At 35.8% G+C, this 14,112-nt stretch overlaps 1 protein-coding gene across 3 annotated transcripts in view; it reads right to left on the reverse strand.

Annotated features, from left to right (window-relative positions):
• Positions 1-14,112, reverse strand: part of NECTIN3 (nectin cell adhesion molecule 3) — a 106,139-nt gene that overhangs the window by 66,409 nt on the left and 25,618 nt on the right. For all 3 annotated transcript variants that reach the window (XM_040980509.1, XM_040980508.1, XM_040980510.1), the window contains exons 3-4: positions 3,033-3,329; positions 766-883 (exon numbers count right to left, since the gene is read on the reverse strand). In XM_040980509.1, coding sequence (XP_040836443.1) covers positions 766-883; positions 3,033-3,329 — 415 coding nt within the window. The remainder of the gene's footprint in view (positions 1-765; positions 884-3,032; positions 3,330-14,112) is intronic.

A 14,112-nucleotide genomic window follows, 5' to 3' on the forward strand; every position in this document is an offset into this window, starting at 1 on the left:
TCTTTCAACTTTATTAAATCATTTAGTTAATGGTAATTTTTTTGTTTTCGTTTTTTTACATCAAGAAAACAATTTAAGAAACACTTGAAGGGATATTTTAAAATAAACACAAGCTGTAGTAATGTGAATGGGGAAGGCGGAAAGAGTAAATTGCTATCCAGATTTGATAAATACAAATCTCAAGACTAAAAATGATCTATAAACAGAGCAGCATGAATGAAACCTTCAGTGTAAGTTTAAAAAGTCATGGATAAAGATAATTAAGGACAAACAATTACTATGCTACAAGTGCAAAATACTAGCTTCCTGGGCAAACAAAAGAAAACAGAACTGTGGTGTACTGCTGAGCTTTCCATACAGAGTATTAGCCTGTTACATGGAGACAAATAGTTATTAAACAGTTACCTTCACTCAGATTACGAAGGATTAGAATGTGTGTATGGATTTGTCTGTGGGTGAAGCAGTCCATAAAAATTAATTATTCATGTATCTAAGATGTCAATAGTGTTGAAAACTGGTAAATCAAAAAGTAACAATTTACCATATCATCAGAAGACTGTTAAAATTATTAACATATCTTCTGAGGAATAGATCTGAAGGAGTAGGATGACAGAAAAAGTAGGACAGGAAAACACTTCAAAAATCTTTTATTTGATTGAATTTCCCAGCTGTTTTTATAATCACTTACTGTACAAATAAAACATTTTCAATGTGCACTTAAGAATATTTTTCACTTTAAAATATTTTGTTTGTACATAACTTTACCTGCTCCACACAGATTTGAAGGGTGGTGGATTAGCATCAGCATTACACTTCAGATTAACACCCTTTCTTCCTACAAACCAATTTCCATCATATCCTGTCACTGAAACTTCAGGAGCATCTAGAAAATAAATCCATGATAGGTCAGATGATTACCCAATGAAATGTACCCAAAAATATTTCAGCATGTATACACTGAATGAGCAATTCTCTGTATCTACCAAAAAACTGTAACACTTATACTGTAAGGGAGGTAACATTACCTTAGCAACTTTAAAAAAGGAATGCTTGCATACCATAAACACAAAAAATCAACAATTTTGTATTGTAAAATACCACTAAAATGTGCTGCAGGGCAGGTATCTGCATAGTGGTTAAGACATCACGTGAGATACCAGCAGCCCATTCTGGAATTCCTGGATTCAAGTCCCAGTTCCATCTGCACGTCCAGTTTCCTGGTAATGTGCATCCTGGTACTTGTCACAGGTGGGAGACCCAGAAGGACTTGGCAGGCTTCCTGGTCTCACACAGCTCCAGCCCTTGCTGCTGTGAACACTCTGGGAGGAGACTAAAAGATGGAAGACACCTCTGTCTCTTTCTCTCTTCTCTTTCCTTCCTCCTCTTCTCCTCTCCTCCTCTCTCCCTCTTTCTGCCTTTGAATAAAACAAAAAGAAATCAAAGTGAAATAAACTCTTTTCAATATTGACAAAATACATGGAATGGTAAAAAAAAATGTTCTTCAAAGAAGTTTAATCTCATTCTACTCTCCAATTTTTCATTTATTTGGAAAGTCAGACGAGACAGACAAGTTTCATCAGCTAATTTACTACCTAAGTTTCTGCAACAGTCATGGCTTGGCCAGGACAAAGCCAAGTGCTGTGCCCTCCATCTAGGTCTCCCACACAGGTACTCATGCTCAATCACATAATTGATAACTACCCGGGTGTGCATTAACAGGAAGCTGGAATCAGAAGGGGAGCTAGAACTCAAACTCAGGCACTCTGATACAAGATATGGGTATTTCAAACAGTGGCTTAATCACTGGACTCAACATCTACTCCTAATCTCTTTTAAAAAGAGAGTGAAGCCACTAAAACATGCCCGAAAATACATCAAAATTCTCAGAAATGAATAAGATATAAAACTATCTCAATGAACAACATCTACATTCTCTATAGGTTCCCAATTTAAAGGAAAAAAATAAGCTATGAACATACTAAAAATATTCTGGAGGCAAGCCAATAAATCTAAACCATAATTTAAAAGACCTGCCTTTAGGGGAAAAAAAATACTTCTATAAATCTAGTATTGCATTCAAACAAACTAATAGCAAGTAATAAAAATTATAGAAAATATCAATTACTGATAGACATAAGTAAAGATATATGTGTGTGTACATATATATAAAAAAAATTGACATCACTTAGAACTCGTATCTGAATTTTTCAAAAAGGAAAAAGAGATAAAAATGAGAGCAGAAAAGTTTATCACAATCTGTCTAATTTTCACTGTCCATCATAGAAGCTGTCAGCAACTATCATCATTTCTCTTGCCCAATATTCAAAACTGCTATGTAAATCATGGAGAATGTATCAAAAACTGAGAAATAAAGGACAAAGTAGATACATCAATATATAAATACACATACACAATATATTTACACAATATTTACACATACAAAAGAGCACTGTGATGTGGACCAACTCTGAGTCTTATTTACACTAATTATGCCAATGATGTTCTTAAAATAATTTACACATGCGAGAATCTTACACTATGACCAAGAAGACTAGACTAGAAATAATACTGAAAAAATACAGGATTTTTACAAATGAACATGTGTCTAAAAAGTAGATTTCAGGATTCTTGTTGAAAACAGCAAGGGCAATATCCATAAAATTGATTAGCAGCTCAACTAAATAGAACAGAGAAATGTTTTGTTTCCAAATATTACCCATTTTAAAGCAGAAATTTCTACAACTACCTGAAGTCCAGCCTACAATAAAGCTGGTTAAGAGGTGAAGGTTAAATAATTTTAAGTGGCTAGCAAACAAACAACTTTAAAGTCATTTACACATCACTACAAAACTCATTTTAAAAAAAATGCTTTGGTTAAATGATGTTTCCAAGAAAATTTAAAAAAAAAGGAAAATGCAGGAATATGTGAATCCTAAACATTCAAACTAATAATATTTTAATAAGCGAGTATGTCAAAGAAAGAACAGTTACAACATAGCACAATTCCAAAAACAAAGTTAGCATTTACTTACACTGTATATCTAATATGAAAGAGTATCGAACATCCTTCTCTAAGGCTGGATGTTTTACAACACAAGTAATTCGCCTTCCTCTAGCAAATCGAGTTGGAAACAGCTTGTATTGGCTAACGACTGTTGCTGTTTCATTTGGAAAAGAAGTAGTGGTGGATTCCATTTCACCAAGATCACCTTCCCAGTCAATACGTGCAACTGGTTTTCCAGTGGCTGCAATACAAATGGCTGCTACTGTTTCATTTCCTCCATCAATTAGAGAATCAGGCCCTTTGATCAGGCTCACAGTGGGTTCAACTGTTTAAATTTAAAAAAAAAAAGGAATTAAACTTCAATTAAGAATATATTTATGTACTTTCAAATCACATCTAGGAATATTTCACAAGCTTAGCAACATGCACATGTAAAAATCTTTGCACAATCACATTCTTGGGTAATACTAATATCAACTGCATTCCATAAGATAGGACAAACAAGAAGCCATTTTAAAATTCGAAAGTCACAAATACAGAAAAATAAAAAAAAAACATTTCCACTCACTGATTCATTCCCCAATATACCTGATACAAATGAAGCTGTAAGCCAGAAATTCAATGTACGTCTCGCACATGCACAGCACATCCCAACTATTATGGTTAATCACCACTATCTCCCAGAGTCAATATTAGCAGGAATTAGGAGATAAGACTCCAATCCTGTCTACTGGTACAGAAAAGCAAATCAGCAGGATAAAGTAACAATATTAAATCTCTCAATCTGTCCTCCATATCTCCTTATCTATCTGGTCATATCTTGCTAAATAAATTCCTTAGTGCTTCATACATTTCTTTAAAAAAAAAAAAAACTTATTTATTTGAAAGTCAGTTACAGGGTAGGAAACACAAACCTGCTGATTTCACTCCCCAGTTGGCTGCAGCAACCAGAGATGGGACAAACTAAAGCCAGGAGCCTCAAAAGGGTTTCCCCATGTGGGTGGCAGGGGCTTTTCCCAATCAGCAGAGCTGGCTCAGAAGTCGAGTAGCCAGGGCATGAGTGAGATGCCAGTATTATAAACATCAGTTTTACCTCCTACGTCATGACAGACTCCTCATTTCATAAAGTTTTGTTTTGTTTTAATGGTTTACTTATTTTACTTGAAAGTCAGAGTTTCAGAGAGAAAAGGAAAAACAGACAGGGTTCTTCTATCCACTGGTTCACTTCCCAAATGACCACAATGGCCAGAGTTGAATGGGTCCAAAGCTGGGATCCAGGAGCTTCTTCCAAGTCTCCCACATAGGTTCAAGGTCCCAAGGCCTTTGGCTATCCTCTGCTGCTTTCCCAGGCCAAGCAGGGGGCTGGACCGCAAGTGCAGCAGCCCGAAATAGATGGGATGCTGGCACTGCAGCAGAGGATTCGTTTGCCCACACCGGCACCTCATGTCATAAATTCTTAAGTCTATAGTTTATTTTTGTGCGTTGAGAATTTTTTACCTCAATGACAAATTTTCTTTCCGTTCCATGATTTCTAATAGACCTTGTCAATGCTGTCCTGATCTGTATTTAATTTTGTTTCATTTCACTCTAATGGAATCTTAATATGTTTCTAGATACTTCCTATCACATACAATGCATTACTGTAAAAAACAATAAAAGTCATTAATGCACTAACATATACAATGGATAACTTAAAACATCTTTAAAAACTTTTTAAAAATCTGTAGAAAAAAAAAACTTAAAACATCATAATTACCACCCATTCTATTAACATCTAGATCTGTTTCTCCATGTGAAACCATTTAATTAAGTTTGGAAACAAAATTCGGCTTATTTCTCATTACAGTTCTGTAATAGCAACAAATATAAACACAAGTTTCATTTTAACTGAATTTTTCACGGGAGCCTTGGAAGAATGAATAAAACTACATATTTTTGTATTTTTTCTTTGATTCAACTTGTGCTCCAGATACTGAGGTGGAAGCCTTTTTTTCTGACAAGGACCTCTCGGAAATCAATAACAATAGTAACAGACCATACAAAATTATCAACTCAAAATTTAGCCTAGCATAAACTTACTGAATTTTGAGACCTGGTACAGTTAGCTTGGTAGAACCACACCAATGATTTGATGCACTTATATGACCCTGTATTACAGCATTCTGCTTCACTTTTTATTTATTTATGTATTTATTTATTTAGGAATTCAGGATTAAGCTTATTGAAATTACTCAGACTCACAAAAACTGTATCATTGGTTTTAACTGTTGCACAATTTTCTCATTTACTGGTTGACACAGGCTATTTCTTATTGGTCCAGATAACTTTACTAGAAGCAGTCTCAAGTATGTATATCTGTGCAGAAGTTATTCTAATTTACCTCCTGTAGAGTTGCTCTATTTTTTTTTTTTTATTTTAACAGGTCATACCAAATGTGTTTCCAAAGTAAAAACATATTTCCAATCTTAGAAACTCTGCTGGTCCACATACCCACACTACAGCTGGTACTGTCAAAAGTTCCAATGTCTGCCAATCACAGATATAGAACAGAATTTCACTAAAATTGCATTTTTAATTTTTCAGATTACGAATGGATTGTCTCACTATCTGTGGGACCTGCAGAGCTTCATCAACAACAAACCTATTACAGCCTACTTTTTCTCTTTTTGATGTGTATAAGTGCTACACAAATTTGGGGAAAACAGTCCCTTTTTGAAGAAAAATTATCCTCTCCTTGCTTAAAATGTCCTTTTTATCATTATGGTATAATTTGATAACAAATTTTCAACTCAAATGTGCTAGAATTTATGCCAACCTACTCAAAACATTAACTAGCTCAGCATCTCAAAGTTCAACTAGAGTAAAGCAGGTCTAGAAGTCTATAAGAAACCTGGTTTACTACTTTCTGAGAAGGCAGAATCTTTGGAGCATAAGATGAATATGAGAATTAGTAGATACCACATACTAAATAGAATTACATTCAGATGTCTCTCTCACTTTTCAAGGTTCTCAAACTTTTAGCTCAGTATTTTAAAGCATTTTATTCTGAATTTTCAAACATTCCCAGGCACAGCTTTCACTGCTAAGGTTATTTCTATGTTTTCAGCTTCTAATGAATTTTGTCTAGGTAAAATCCTAACTACATTTATATTTCTATGAAATTTTAAACTTTAAAAAAAAAAACTTTCACCCCCTAGTGAGAAACTTGGTCTGAATAACAAATCATAATTATTACAAGCATTTCTTTTACTGAAAAAAATTACCTTTAATTTATAAATCATGTTATTTATAGCTCTTATAAAAGGAATCTATTTATTGTTCAGTTTATAAATTTCCTCAAGTTCATTTTCTTATATACCACAGCATTTCCAATAACTTCTCTGTAAATATAATTCCCTGTCAGCAACTGTGTTGCTGCTTCCTGTGACCACTTAGGATGTTATTCAATGTCACCTGTACTGTGATAAGTGGAACAAAATTTTTCCCAACCCTGCTTGAGCAACAAAATTCTGCATTCCTTCTTTACTTCAAAAGTTTCCTTTTACATGTACAAAAGCCAACACAAAACCAAAAGCTTTAGGAAACTTATTTGCATGCCCTTAATGTCTCCCCAGCCTTCCCAGTGTTCAGCTTCATGAGTTACGTCACCTCTTTTCTGTGAATGTTATCTCTTCAACCAACATAATTTTAGCTGCCTAAAACTCTGTGACCTAAAACTGCTAACAGCTTGTTTTCCATCATTTATTCAGTAATCAAAGTCCTATAATGGCTACTATCCAATGACTAAAACCGGTTGGTTGTCTTTCTTGCTCCCAAAGAAATGGAATAAATCCATTCTACTTTTCCAATATATTCGTATTTCTTCCTTCTATTTCTATTTCTTGTTTTATATATATGTAATTATTTATACCTAAATTTTGTGCCTTTTAGTTTCAAACATTTAGTACTTCTCTTAACCATAAGTAATTTCAGCAGCTATATAAATACTCCATCAAAACTATGGAATTATATAACAACTCTTCCGTGGGGCATTTCTTTTTCAATTTTCATAATGCTGTTCAGTGTCTTCTTAATAAAGCAACTGTAATTAACACTGCATTAAACTGTACTGCTACCAATAACCACCTAATTCACAGTGTTTTTGCATTTTCTTTTACTGCCTTTGCAGAATTTCATACTTTAGCACAGTCCTTCCCAATCACTCAAAAAAAATTATCTCCTGATACTTTAAGACATCTTCCTCAAGTAATGAATTAACTTCTAGGTTACCCTTAAAAGAATAGAAAAAAAAATAGTCAAATCAGTTTCCTTTAGGCTACTCATTGTGAAAAAAAAAAGTGTGGGCACAGAGGCTGCTCAAATAATCTTTGCTCAAAATTTTATCTTCTCTGGATATGAATTATGTTCCTCTGTCCAAATTCTTTCTATAGCTGTCTTGAACGAGTCATCTCAAGCTCTTCCCAGCTCTGCCTATAAAAATCAGTACTAGGTCTATCCTGTTACTTTGTATATCTCCCTTAAAACTTATATCTAATAAAAACACAAACTTCTTTTGACACAGCACTTAACTGCAGTTTCAAGCTACCTGCCTGACATCTTCAACTGTATATTCTCAAGCTCAGTAAGCCTAACGCTGAACTCAGCACCTGAGCAACCCAATCCCCAACACTTGTTTTTCATTCAAGCATGTTATTTACCAAACAATTTACCAAATCAACAAGTTTCAAAATCTTTTATATAGACCTCTCATTTCCGTCAATAATTACTCTGTGACACTGCCCTTCTCCAAGTGACAGAAATCACAAAACTAACTGCAAGCATTCCTTACATCAGGTTGACTAGGCACTACAAAGAACTTTCTTACTTCAATGCCTATCAAAACACTAAAGTGACCTTCCTAGAGACTTTATTCTCTTACTCTCCAAATAAGGTATATGAAAGCAGTGTTTCTCAAACTCTTCACTGCATACACATTACCAGGGTATCTGGCTCAGCCCACACTGCTATGCAGTAACTTATGAGGGATCTAAAATCCTGTTATCTATAACAAGCTCCAAATGTCAATGTCATGTTCATAAATCATGTTTTAAACAGCAAAGGTTGTACACTGAGAAGCATTGTGATTACATAACAAGATCACATTTTCAGTAATATAAAATATAAAACCTCAACTGCTTTATGAGTCCTTTTTTTAAAATAATAGTCATGAACTTGAAATTTAAGGTATTCATTCCTTTTCAATCAAACAGAAAATTTCATAATCATCACTCTCAAGTATAAGTTATACTTCTCCAAAGCTCTTAGGACAGTGACTTAAACACAGTATGTTAATCAAACATTAGATTTTACTTTTGGTTTCTGGCTGATGGTACTGAGCTAATCTCACAAGAAGGGCAGCGCCAACTTTGTATCCTGCATGGTCTGTGAGATCCACAGAACTGAAAGTGAGCAGCCCCTGATTCTCCAGCAGTGCCCGCCGAGTGCTATCTTGTGCAGTGGGGAATGGAGTGCGGTTATCAAGGGACGACCTAGAATGGGCTTTTTTCTAGATAACTGCACTGAGCTGAACCTACAGGAAAGCAGCACCAGCCTTGCATTCTGTAGGGTCTGTGTGGTCCCTGGATCTGATGAACAACAGTCCCAGATCTATGTTGATGCCCTGTAGGGCACCATCTTGTCCACAGGCACAAGGGTTCAGAGAATGGGAACAGTGGTAAACTGCTGATATGCTAAACCTGTAGAACTCAGATGTCATTTTCATCGGACTGTTAGACTGAAAAGAGGACAACTGAGCTGCGCAAGGGCTAAACTGGGAACAAAATCACTTCCAGCTTAGAGCACCGAGCAGGCTCCTCAGAAAAAACAGTTCCATCGTGGCATCCTACATACTCAACCCAAAATAACTCCAGGTGGAACTGAGACTTAAAGACCAGCACGTGTCAGCAAGATAAGCATTGCTGAAAAACCAGTTACTCAGCACTGCCGACAAACCAGTTATTCAGGCGACTGGCATCTTCCTAATACAAGACATTGATTGAACACAAAAATCAATTTGTAGGCCTGTAAATAACACAACCTAGAAACCTGCACTAAGAAGAATGTGCCAACCAGAATTGCAAGGACAAAAGGTAAAAGAAGAGACAGAGGCACTATGAATGTTATTGAAGACTCTCTGGCAAAGGTGCAAAAGCCTTTACCACCCCCAGAATTAACTGAGGAACACAATGAGAAAATTGGGGACACAGAATTCAGAAAGCTCATTATAAAGCTTCTGGCCAATAATGAGAAGCACACAATATGAAAGTTCAAGGAAGTTAAGGACCATGATACACAAGAAATGAATCAAATTATATTTCAGAAGTTAATATAATGAAGTAAATTAAAACTACAATGGAGAGTCTCAAAAACAGAATAAACGAAGCAGAAGAAAGAATATCAGAATTGGAAGATATTTCCTGTCACCATGGGGAAACAAAAGAAAAGCTGGAAGCAGAGTTTGGTTAAGCTAAAAGAAAATATCCAAGAATTAAAAGAAATGATTAAAAGGCTCAACAAAGGAGTTAAAGTTATGGGATTTCCAGAAGGTGCAGAAAGAGAAACTAGGATTAAAGGTGTAGTCAATCAAATAATAAATGAAAACTTCCCTAATCTGGAGAACGAATTGGAAAATAACATCCAGGAAGGACACATAACTCCCAACAAAGTTGATCAAAAGTGAAGATCACCCTGACACATGATAATCAAGCTCTCTTCAGCCGAACATAAACAAAAATCCTTAAATGCGCATGGGAAAAAAAAATCAAGTGACCTACAGAGGATCCCCAATCAAACTCACAGCTGACCTCACAGAAGAAACTCTACATGGCAGAAGAGAATGGAGTGACATATTTCAGATTCTAAAAGGGAAAATTTTTCAGCCCAGAATAACATATCTTGCAAAACTCACCTTTGGCTTTCAAAATGAAATAAAATTCTTCCACAGTAAAGAAAGACTCCAAGAATTTGCCTCTTCTAAACCTGCCCTATATATAATATTCAAAGATGTTCTTATGAAACAGGAAACAAATAGCAACTATCAAAACCAAAGGGGCCCGGCGCGGTGGCGCAAGTGGTTAAAGGTCCTCGCCTTGCACGCCCGGGATCCCATATGGGCGCCGGTTCTAATCCCGGCTGCCCCGCTTCCCTTCCAGCTCCCTGCCTGTGGCCCGGGAAAGCAGTCGAGGACGGCCCAAAGCTTTGGGAACCTGCACCCGCGTGGGAGACCCGGAAGAGGCTCCTGGCTTGGGATCGGCATGGTATCGGCCCGTTGCGCTCACTTGGGGAGTTAATCTTGGGGACGGAAGATCTTCCTCTCTGTCTCTCCTCTCTGTATATCCGCCTTTCCAATGAAAAAATAATAAAAATAAATCTTTAAAAAAAAAAAAAAAAAAAACCAAAGGCAAAAATGGAGAACATCTCACTAAATGCTAACAGAAGACTCAATCAAAGAACAACCCTTGCTTGAAATGACAGGACCAAACCACCACTTATCCATATCAATATTGAATGAAAATGGCTTATACTCACCAATCAAACACCACAGATTAGAGGACTGGATCAAAAAACAAAACCCATCTATCTGCTGCTTATAGGAGACACATTTCACCAACAAAGATCAGAAGAAACAAAGTGAAAGGATGGAAAAAGATATTCCAAGCAAATGGTAAGAAAAACATGCAGATGTAGCCATCCGTACATCAGATGACATACTTTGATGAGCAAAAATATTAAAAGAGATAAAGAAGGACAACACATAATGATCAAAGGATCTTTTTGGCAACAGATCACCAAAATAAATGCATATGCACCAAACGCAAAGCATCTAGTTACATAAAACAAATATTAATGGATTTAACAAATATTAATGGACTTGAAGGGAGAAACAGACTCGAATACACTAATTCTGGGGGACCCTAGTACCCCATTAACATCAATGGACAGATCAACGAGACTGAAATTCAGCAAAGAAACAATAGGACTTACCAAAACAATACAGCAAGTGTACTTAGTTGATATATACCAAATCTTTCATCCTACAGATAGAGAATACACTTTTTTTCACCAATACATGAAACCTTTTCCAGAACTCAACATGTTATAGGCCATAAAACAAGCCTCAGCAAATTTTTAAAAATCAAAAGTATTGCATGCATCTTCTCAGACCATCAGGGAATGAAGCTAGAAACCAAGAAGTCAAAACACCAAGGAAAATTTGTAAACACATGGAGACCGAATAATATGTTACAAAATGAACATTCTGTTAGAGAGGAAATTAAAGGGAAAATTAAAAACTTGCTCAAAACAAAGTCATCAATACAACTTATCAAAACTTATGGAACACAATCAAAGCAGTGTTAAGAGGAAAGTTCAATTGATGCGTATGTTAAGAAACTGGAAAACACCAAGTAAATGAGCTAACCTTACAGCTGAAGGAACCAGAAAAAACAACAGCAAAGCAATTCCAAGATTAGTAGGAAAAAACAAATAATCAAAATAAGGGTGGAAATGAACCAAATACAGACCAAAAGAACTATATATAAGATCAATGAATCAAAGAGCTGGTTCTTTGAGAAAATCAACAACATAGACTCACCACTAGCCCAACTAATCAAAAAAAGGAGAAAGAAAGTACACATCAATAGCCTCAAAAATGAGAAAGAAAATATAACAACAGATACCTTGGACATACAGAGAATTACTAAGAACTATTACAAACAACAATATGTGAACAAATCAGAAGACCTAGAAGAGATGGATAGATTTCTGGACAATACAATCCAATAAAAGTGAATTAAGAAGCAATGAACAATCTAAACAGCCCAATAACATGTACTGAGATTGAATCAGTAATTAAAGCCCTTACAACCAAGAAAAGTCCTGGACCAGATGGCTTCACTGCTGAATTCTACCAAATGTTTCAAGAGGAACTTACTTCAATCCTCCACAAGCTTTCTCAACACAAAGGGAGGTAATCCTTCCAAACTCTTTTCATGAAGTCAATATCACCTTAATAGCACAGCCAAATAGAGAAACATTAGAATTATAGACCAATATCCTTGATGAACATAGATGCAATGATCCTCAACAAAATGACACCCAACAGGATCCAACAGCACATCAGGCAGATCATTTACCCAGACCAGGTGGGATTCATCCCAAACATGCAGGGATGGTTCAACATCCGCAAATCAATAAATGCGATACATCACATCAACAAATTGAAAAATAGAAAACAATATGATCCTCTCAATAGATGCAAAGAAAGCATTTGATAAAATCCAACACCACTACATGCTGAAAACCCTAAGCAAGATAGGCATAGAAGGAACATTCTACAACACAATCAAAGCAATTCACGAAAAATCCAATGCAAGCATCATACTAAATGGGGAAAGATTGGAAGCCTCACTAAAATGTAGAACTAGACAGGCTGTCCACTGCCATCACTACTCTTCAGTATAGTATTGGAAGTCCTTGCCAGAGCTCTTAGGCAAGAAAAAGAAATTAAAGGAACTGAAATTGGAAACAAGGAACTGAAATTATCTCTATTCGCAGATGACATGATTCTCTATATCAAAAGACTTAGTCAAGAGACTACTGGAACTCATAAGAAACTTTTGCAGGTCAGCAGAATACAAAATTAATGAATACAAATTAATGGCACTAGTGTACACAATTATTTCCATGGCTGAGAAAGAAATTGTAAGCACAATCCCCTTTAAAACAGCGGAAAGGAATCTTAAATAACAAGGAATTAGAACAACTAAATATGTGGAAGATTTCAATGATGAAAACTATAGAACATTTAAAAAGGAAATAGAAGACATTGAAAAATGAAGAAACTTGCCTTGTTCCTGGATTGGCAGGATCAACATAATCAAAATGTCCATTTTACCAAAAATAATATACAGATTCAAAGCAGTCCCAATAAAAATCCCAGCAATATTTTTTTCAGAAATAGAAGATACAAAAGTTCATCTGGAAATACAAGATACCACAAATAGCCAAAGCTATCTTAAAGAATAAAAATCAAGCTGGAGGAATCACAATTCCAGACCTCATGACATACTACAGAGCAGTGGTCATCAAAAGAGTCTGGTACTGGTACAGAAATGAAGATCAATGGAACAGAACAGAAACACGAGAAGGGAGCTGACACATGTATAGACAACTAATCTTTGACAAGAAAACTGAACACAATCCAGGGGAAAAGCCTGGTCTATTCAACAAATGCTGTTGAGACAACTGGATAACAGCTTGCAGAATTAAGAAGCAAGACCCACACCTGTCACATTATAGAAAAATGAACTCTAAATGGATCAAGAACCTAAATCTACACTCAGAAACAATCAACCTATTAAAGGAAAACATAGGAAACACTCCAATATGTAGGAACAGGGAAAAACTTCTTAGAAAAGACCCCAAAGGCAAAGGCAGTCAAAGATAAAATAAACAAATGGGACTACGTCAAACTAAAAGTTTTTGCACAACAAAGGAAACAATAAAGAAACAACCAACTAATGGAAAAAAATTCCGCACGCTACACAACTGATATAGCACTAATATCCAAGTTTTACAAAGAACTTCAGAAATCCAGGGACAGTAAAAAGGAAAGAAAAAACTGAAAAAATGGACAAAGGAAATGAACATTTTTTCAAAAGAACAGATTCAAATGGCTAACAAACATAAGAAAGACTCATGGTCCCTAGCCATCAGGGAGAAAATCACATTGAGGTACCACCTAACTCCAATGAGTTTGGCCTACTTTCAGAACTTTACTCACAACACCTGCTGCCATGGATGTGGGGAGAAAGGCACCCTCCTTCACTGCTGTTGGGAGTTCAGGCTAGTACAACCACTATCAAAATTAGTATGGAAAATGCTTAGAGAATTGCAAATAAGCCTATCATATAACCCAGCTATCCCACTTCTAAGAATATACCCAAAGGAAATGAAAACTGCCTTTGAGAAGGGGAGCTGTTAATCCTATTTTTACAGCAGCACAATCAACAATAGCAAAGACATGGAAACAATCCAAATGCCCATCCAAAGAGGAGTGGTTAAAGAAA

This window comes from Ochotona curzoniae, unplaced genomic scaffold (assembly GCF_017591425.1).
Source record: "Ochotona curzoniae isolate NIBS_2020 unplaced genomic scaffold, NIBS_Ocur_1.0 contig_3498, whole genome shotgun sequence".
NCBI classification, from domain to species: domain Eukaryota; kingdom Metazoa; phylum Chordata; class Mammalia; order Lagomorpha; family Ochotonidae; genus Ochotona; species Ochotona curzoniae.